The sequence below is a fragment of the Pyrgilauda ruficollis genome, unplaced genomic scaffold (genome assembly GCF_017590135.1).
Source record: "Pyrgilauda ruficollis isolate IOZ18807 unplaced genomic scaffold, ASM1759013v1 scaffold78, whole genome shotgun sequence".
Lineage (NCBI taxonomy): Eukaryota > Metazoa > Chordata > Aves > Passeriformes > Passeridae > Pyrgilauda > Pyrgilauda ruficollis.
In genome coordinates, this window is record NW_024529710.1 from 2,363,145 (window position 1) to 2,370,702 (window position 7,558).

At 44.9% G+C, this 7,558-nt stretch overlaps 1 protein-coding gene across 1 annotated transcript; it reads right to left on the reverse strand.

The window, feature by feature from the left end:
* Positions 1 to 559: 559 nt before the first annotated feature.
* S1PR3 (sphingosine-1-phosphate receptor 3) lies at positions 560 to 7,312 on the reverse strand. Its single transcript, XM_041486735.1, has 2 exons — positions 7,210 to 7,312; positions 560 to 2,021 (listed from the first exon to the last, which is right to left on the reverse strand). The coding sequence occupies exon 2, from the start codon at positions 1,837 to 1,839 to the stop codon at positions 694 to 696; it is 1,146 nt and encodes a 381-aa protein (XP_041342669.1). The 5' UTR covers positions 1,840 to 2,021; positions 7,210 to 7,312; the 3' UTR covers positions 560 to 693.
* Between the last annotated feature and the right edge of the window lie 246 nt (positions 7,313 to 7,558).

Sequence of the window (7,558 nt, forward strand, 5' to 3'; positions counted from 1 at the left end):
ACACGAAAAGTTCATAGAACAATGGAAAAAATAAAAATACTGCATTGATATTACTTGTTAAAGTTTTTGACAGTTAAAAGCTACTACTTCATTTTAAATATCCCCATTGAAACACATCTATTTGTACAATTAGTCACACGGTATACTGCAATACAATGTTTAGCATGTTGTAAACTTTTACCAAGCAATGACTTTTTAATGAGAAATTGTACAAATATACAGCTATTTATACCACATACTTGTAAGGCCATGAACACAACAGCAAGATACATACAGAGAACTATAATCACCAACTCATGCAATGAAATATTCTTCTCCCAGCTAGCAATAACTGGGCTCATCTTACAATCGTCAGCAGTCTTTAGTGAATGCTGAACTTTCCAACAGGTTTTAATGATGTCTTGCAAGACCACGAGGTGCCAAATGAAGCCTTAGCATGCTACGCCATTGTGGCACTTGATGTCCTTAGCTGTGCATGGACTCTGTCCTGGCTGCAGGGTAGCATGAAAGGCTTTTTCTGAATCAGGTGTGTTACTGAATGAACACTCAATGCAAATGATTGTTGATAAATAAGTTCTCAAAGTTAAATAAATGCTTAGTGTTTTCCCCTGTGACTGAAGTGCATGAATATTTAAACTACACCTGTAGCTTAAACCTAAAAACCACAGAAAAGTACTTGTCTTGGGTAGTCCTTTACTTACAGAAGTTTCCATTGTGAAATGAAGAATCATTTTTCTCAGCAATACATGAGGGAACATTTATTGGCGCAAGATCTTCTTTTGGCTTCTGGGTATTGCTGCTGCTGGATTTACTTCGACTGTGATCTGGAGTGGGTTGAATAGGCAAAGATCTGGCCACCTTGGATTTCACCAGGCAGCCACAAACAAGGCGAAAGAAAGCCCGACGCATTTCCTTACTGGCCAGGGTGTAGATGATGGGGTTCATTGCGGAATTGATGACCGCCAGAGCAATAAACCAGTGGGCTTTGTACAAGATGGAGCACTCCTTGACTCTGCAGGCCACATCGATGAGGAACAGGATGAACAGTGGAGACCAACATGCAATGAAGACACTAACGACGATGACAACAGTCCTAAGGAGTGCCATGGACCGCTCCGAGTTATTGTGGTTGGTGACATTACGACTGCTGGACTTAACCAGTATGTAGATACGGGCATAAAGGATGACAATGGCAACCAAAATGGCTATGAAGATACTAATGCAGAACACAACATAATTTTTGGAGTACAGAGGCAAAATTGTTGAGCAATCTGGTAAGTTGTTTATACAGTTCCAGCCGAGGATGGGGAGGGCACCCAAGGAAATTGAAATAAGCCAGCATGTACCAATGAGAAGGAACACTCTGTATTTTTTATTTGCGTCGTAAGGCCTCATTTTAATCATGGTCAAGTGCCGCTCAATAGCTATTGCTAGCAAGCTGAAAGTGGAAGCTCCCAGGGCAACAAACATGCTACCTTCCCTAATGAACCAGATTGTAGAGGACAAGCTCAGAGTTTTCTTCCCAGACATAAGAATATTTACCTTGTAAACAATCCCAGCTAGAAGATCACAGAGAGCTAGATTGCCAATAAAAAAGTACATGCGGTTGTGAAATTTATTGTTTTTCCATATGGCAATCAACACCATCAAGTTTTCCAGGACTATGAAACTACATAGGATCAGAAATGAAATAGTGGGCAGGTCTATTTTATCAGTTGCCTTTTCCCTTAAAATAAGCTTTCCTGTGTAATTATAATGCAGTACAATAAGAGAGTCCACCTCTTCGTTTCCTTGAGGGCTGACAATGGCATCAGGTGGCATGGTAACTGCTGCCATCATTTGTTTCCTGATGGATGCTGGACTTTTTTTCTTCAGTATCACAAGGATATAGTTCCAATAATTTTCCACAAGAGGGAGATCACGCCACGTTCCTCCCAATGCTCCTCTGGGTAGGCGTTGTGTATCCTCACCTCCAGCACGCCTCGCATATTAACTCAGGAGAGCGGCTCTCAAACCAGGCTCTGAAAATAAAATCAACAAATGCAACATAAATATCAATGTCTTCCCGTGTCACCCAGTGCTTAAGCTGCAACCTTAACCCAGGAGCCGGGGGCGAGGGTCTGTGACTGACGGGGCACTAAGGTCGAGCACTGCTGCATGCCTCTCATGTAGGTAGCTGTAGGTAAGCTCAGACACAGCCTGGATGCAGAAATACAAGGGCAATGCCACTGCTATGTCACAACTGCTCAAAGGTGTCTTCCCCCTACAAAACTTCCATGCTGAAAAACACACAGAAGAGCCACGAGAAGGATTGGCAAACGGACCCAGCAAGCCATAGTGTGCACAGTGAGGAGCTCACTTCCTCTCAAAAAGACCTAAGTGTACACTGCACTACCAAAAGACCACCCAACCATCACTGCCTCCACATAAGCAGGGCAAACTCTATGCTTTTAAAGCTTGTTCTTGTTTGCCATGCAGACACAAGGTAGGAAAGATCCTGAGAAAGTTGGTGTCAAGTCTTGATGCCAGTGTGCATGTTGCCAGTGCTTAAAATAACTTCCCCCAGTTAATGGTATAAACTTCTGCAATTTACAATTGAGAAGATGCACTGAAAATCAGTCATCCTAAAGCCAATCCCACCTCCCACTCAAATTAGTTGGATTTTTGCTACCTTGTTTTAAAAAATAAACACAGCAAGTCATATTTTTATAAATGTCGTTTTTCTTTATAGTTAATTTTACTATTTTTTTCCCTTTGCGTAGATATGCAGGACATATATTTAATGTTCTTGGGTTTTTTAAAAAGTAAAAAATAGTTACACCAAATTTGTTTTTCTCAGAAATTCTGATTTTCTTGAAGTAACAACTTAGATTTACCACAATATCTTCCCATGGACTTTGAGGTTCCATTTTCACAGCAGATGTTCCAATATGTCTTTTTTTTTTTTTTTTCAAAATATCAGAAGAGATGTGCACAGTAAAAATATCAGAAGATGTCAGAAGCACTTACTGTTTTACCAAAAATGTTGCAGTTTAGTTGCTGTATACTCCAATGACAATCAGTGCTCATGCCCCAAATGTATGCATTGAGGATGAGCAAATGGCCAATTTTTCACTTTTCTAAGGAAACAAGGATGGAGATGAGGCCAGAACTTGTTTCACGTGAACCAAATTTGTAATTTTTTTTTTTTTTGGAAAGGTAAGAAAATAATTGTACTGAATGGGACTATGCTTCTCATGGGCCCAAAATTAAATAATTTACGGAATTTTTTAAGAGCTGGAGCTCCTGACCATAGCATTTATTTACTCAAGGACAGGTATCAAGGTAAGGAGGGATGGAAAAAGATGATCTTTAAGGTCTCTTCCAACCCAATCCATTCTCTAATTTTATGATTACGCATACAAGCTTCTTAAGATCAGAAACACGTTTGAGCCACTGCTGACCCAACAGACTGTTTAGGGCACTTGAGAAGTCAGAGGTGCATTTTCAAGTGCCTTCTGAGGATGAGGGGAGGAGCAAACCACATCCCAGATGAAAGTAAAGGTATTTAAATGGTGACCCACACCCTATTTTCCCACCCTTCATTTTCCTTGATTCCCTCCTTCAGAAAAAAAGTTATCTGATAAAAGCCTACAGTGAACTGACTTGAATTCTTAGTATATTCAGGATGTTTTAAAATTACTTTCTGAGAAAATAATTTGGTGTTTTTCCACTGGTATTTCCCCATTTTAGTTCATAGGTCCAAATTACTCCAGTTGAAGAGGCCCACTGGAAAAGACATCCAAGAAACAGCTGCTGCTTGGTGTCTTGGTCCTTTTTTACTCTGAAGATGACAGCAACCACATCATTTCTTTCCCAGGAGCTGAACTGGGCCCTTGAACTGTTAAATTCTTTTCTGAAGCATGGTAACAGTGAAGCTCTCAACAGAAAAACTTCACCTCAGCTAAGGTTCAGTGTAATTGTAATTCAGTTACAATCTGCGCACTGTTAACACATTAACTGTCACAGCCTTTCATTGTATTGGCTTATAACAAAATCCCACTGTGTCCATGTGAATTGCAAGTGCTTTCCACTGTAAAATAAACAATTACATTTGACTAGAAAAGTATTTGTTGATAATACTTCAACCAGCAATACTCACCAGACTGATTGTCTCAGGCTGATGACTGCCTGAGAGAATAATGTTCCTATCATTTAAGAGCACCACATGCAACAAAATAAATATTTCTTTAAGACATTTTCAAGTGAGTTATCAGACTTGTCTATCAAAGTGCAAATACATTTCTTTCTGTGAAGAAAATTATATGGCAGACATAGGAGTTTATCAGCCACAACTCAGCAGATGTAAAGTGCCATGACTGTACCAAAGGTAATGGCACTATACCAGTTCCCCTGGCTGAAAGCAAGGATGATGCACCCAATCAGCAGAAATCGTACAGCTTCTGCCACTGTTAGTAATTACTTCTGTTCAAATTGTTACAGCAAACTCAGTATCACAAAACTAAATCTTTGCCTCTGACAAGCTAGTAAGAAGACAAGGAAAGTTGTAACATTATTATTTACCAGGACTCTCACTGACAGAGTACCACACACAAGAAGTTTGCAAGTTAATATAAAAAAGTAATAAATTAGAATTTATTTCCAAGTAATATCATTCAGCCATAGTCTTCTTTTATTTACCTCCTGCTTGGTAGACAGTAATTCAAAAAGCACATTATTTCTTTAACAATTAGAAAAATTAATGCTGGATATGCATTATAATAACAAGAAAGTGACAAGGCAGGTTGAGGATAACATGTGTCACTGCTTTGTGACTGCTCAACCATTTACTCCTCAAAACAAGTTTGCCCCAGTCACATACTAGCTGCAAAGTATGGACCTCAGTTCAAAATATTTAAAAAACAACCTGAAGAACCTGTCTGTGGCATGTTGCTTACCCAGCACTGCTATGGTTAGGTACCTCAGCATCCCAGACTCTTGAAACCACTGGAAATGAGTTTTATTTCCTCTAAAGCAAAGCAGAGAATCCAAATTTCTACACCAGAAGGTACCACTAAAGGTTAAACCTCTTTGCAATGCAGGGGCAATCTGGCTGTATTTCCTCATGGATGTGCTGGCTAAAACAGCAATCGCTAAATTACCAAATTAAGGCAGTGGTACAATATCAAGAACCACGGTCATGCTCAGGACAATTCAGTTGCCTTCTCCAGCTATTTGGCCGATCTTTGCTGTCCCAGCTCCGAGGATGCAGAGAGCAGCTGGGGTCCAAGCTGTGAGCATCAAGATATTCCCCCTTCTGTGCAATGTTCTCTCCCACCGGCACGCTTTGGAGTTTAACCACTGGAGAGAGGTTAATGCGGACTCCTGCAGAGGTCAAGGATCCTGGCAGGGTCAAGGACCCTTTCAAATTAAAGCAGGGGCTCCTTACCATGGATCACATCACTAGTGGATAGGGTCCACCAGTGTCTGTATGGTCCCTCTGCTCAACACACCATGAGAGGGGCAATGCAAAACACAGCTCCTCTGCCTTCTCCAGCTGAACCACAAAGTGGTGCAGGTAGAAAATCAGGGTCATAGCTCTCACTGGCTCCCCTGGCCTGCAATTTTTCTCTGGAAACATCTGACTCCCAGTGCCAGAAGGCAACAGGGAACCGGTGGTAATGGGGATGCTAAAATCCTTCAGCAACCATCTCCCTCCCATGCATCTCAACTCTCTCTTTCCAGTGGGCTCTTTGGTTATGAGTCCTACAGGGAGCTGAGGGCTTTTACCCTCTCACAAGTCACTGGGCATTTTATATCTAAAAGAAATAAGAAATTTCTCTATTCAAAAGGTGAGCTGAACTGCTCTCAATTTTCCTGAAGTCAAAGCAACAAGTGAGATTAAAGTGAGCACAAAACTTGACCTTCTGCTACTATATACTATACTATACTACTATACTATACTTTTGCCTGCAGAAGAACATATGATACCATACATTCAGTATACTTGTAATTTGGAATCATATTTTCCTGTTTTACAAACAGCCACAAACAGACGTGACCAAAGAAACCTGATGCCCCTTTACGACCACCACCACTCACACTGCAGTTCTCCCTCTGCTTCCATGTACAACACCACATTTTGGCCAAAAGAGAGAATTTTAAAAACAGCAAAGGGAAAGACAAGAATGTAAATCTGAAGCAAAACCCTTTTATATTTTATGTATCTGTAAAGCCTTTCCAAGTGAAAAGTAAACACATGTAATTTATCAGGCAACCTTACCCTGGTAGTCTCATTAACAGAAAGGACTTTTGAGAAGAGCAGTACATTTCAAGGCACATTTCCACTGAAATTAAGCTGTGTTAGATGCAGATGAAGTTTAGACAATAAACATCTGCTACAGAAAAATGTCTTAGAGAACTCAAACTTATAAAAGATTTTTTCTTAAGTGAATGTGCTGGCAGTTTACAGCCTCAGGAAAACAGTTACTTTTCTTGGCTTCTGGCTTTTAGACATCAGTTTGAATTTTGTAATACCGAGTAGCACACATGTACACCTCACAGGGGAGCTCCCGGATGGTTTAATTCGTGTCGTTAAAGGGAAGGCATTTCGACTTCCTCCCCCGTCTCCCAGCGCTCCCGACCCATTCCCCCCACTCCAAACTTCAGTAACTGCTCTCAAATTCCCATCAGCGCTGCGGCCTGAGCCTTCTGGGGTGACAAACGCCTTGTTTAAGTTACCCGACGTGTCCGCCGCGTGATGGTCTCACACAGAGAACATCGTTCTACCCACAGGACGTGAGGATCGCTAGACCCGGGGTTCCCACGCGGCTCGCTGCCGCTCCGTGCCAGCCACCACTCCTTTGCGCCACACCCGAGCGGCGGCTTCCCGCTCCGGCAGCCGGACGGGCACGGCACCTCGGCCGCGCCGACGGCCGGGCGGGCATGGCGGGCGCGTCCCGGCCGGGGGAGAGGGGCACGGGCAGGCCGGCCCGGGAGCACAGGTACCTGCTGCGTCCGCGCCGCGTCCCACGGCGCTCCGGGGCCGCCGCATCCCACCTCGCCGCCTGCGCGGCGCCGCTCGGGCCCCGGGGCTGCGCTGGGCAGGACCGGGCCGGGCCGGGCGGGGCTGGGATCGCCCCGGCCCTGCCCCGCCGCCGCCGCCAATCCCCGCGGCTCCGCGCTCCCCCCGCTGCCCGCAGCCGCCTCGCCCGGATACCCCCGACCGACCTCCCGACCGCCCCTCCGGGCTCTTCTCGGTCCCCGCGTCCGCCTGCCCTCCGCTCCGGCCTCTGGCACGCTGCTCCCGCGCCGCCGTCGCCGCCGGACAGGCTCCGCTCCCCGCTCCGGCGGCCCCTGCCTGGCCCCGTCCCGTCCCGTCCCGTCCCGGCCCGTCCCGTCCCGTCCCACCACGCCTCACCCCGCCCCTTGGCCGCTCACCGTGCCCGTGCCCGGGGGAGCAGCGCCCCAGCGCTGGATGCTGCCCGCCGGGCACGGCCGCGGGAGTACCAGCGCGTTTAATGCTTAAACGGCGTTTTGGGCAGCCGGCGTGAAAATGTGAGGCGGCAGAGCCCACAGC

Bases quoted from the DNA above. Each gene is read 5' to 3' on its own strand.
- S1PR3 (XM_041486735.1), bottom strand. From the start codon at position 1,839: ATGATGGCAGCAGTTACCATGCCACCTGATGCCATTGTCAGCCCTCAA.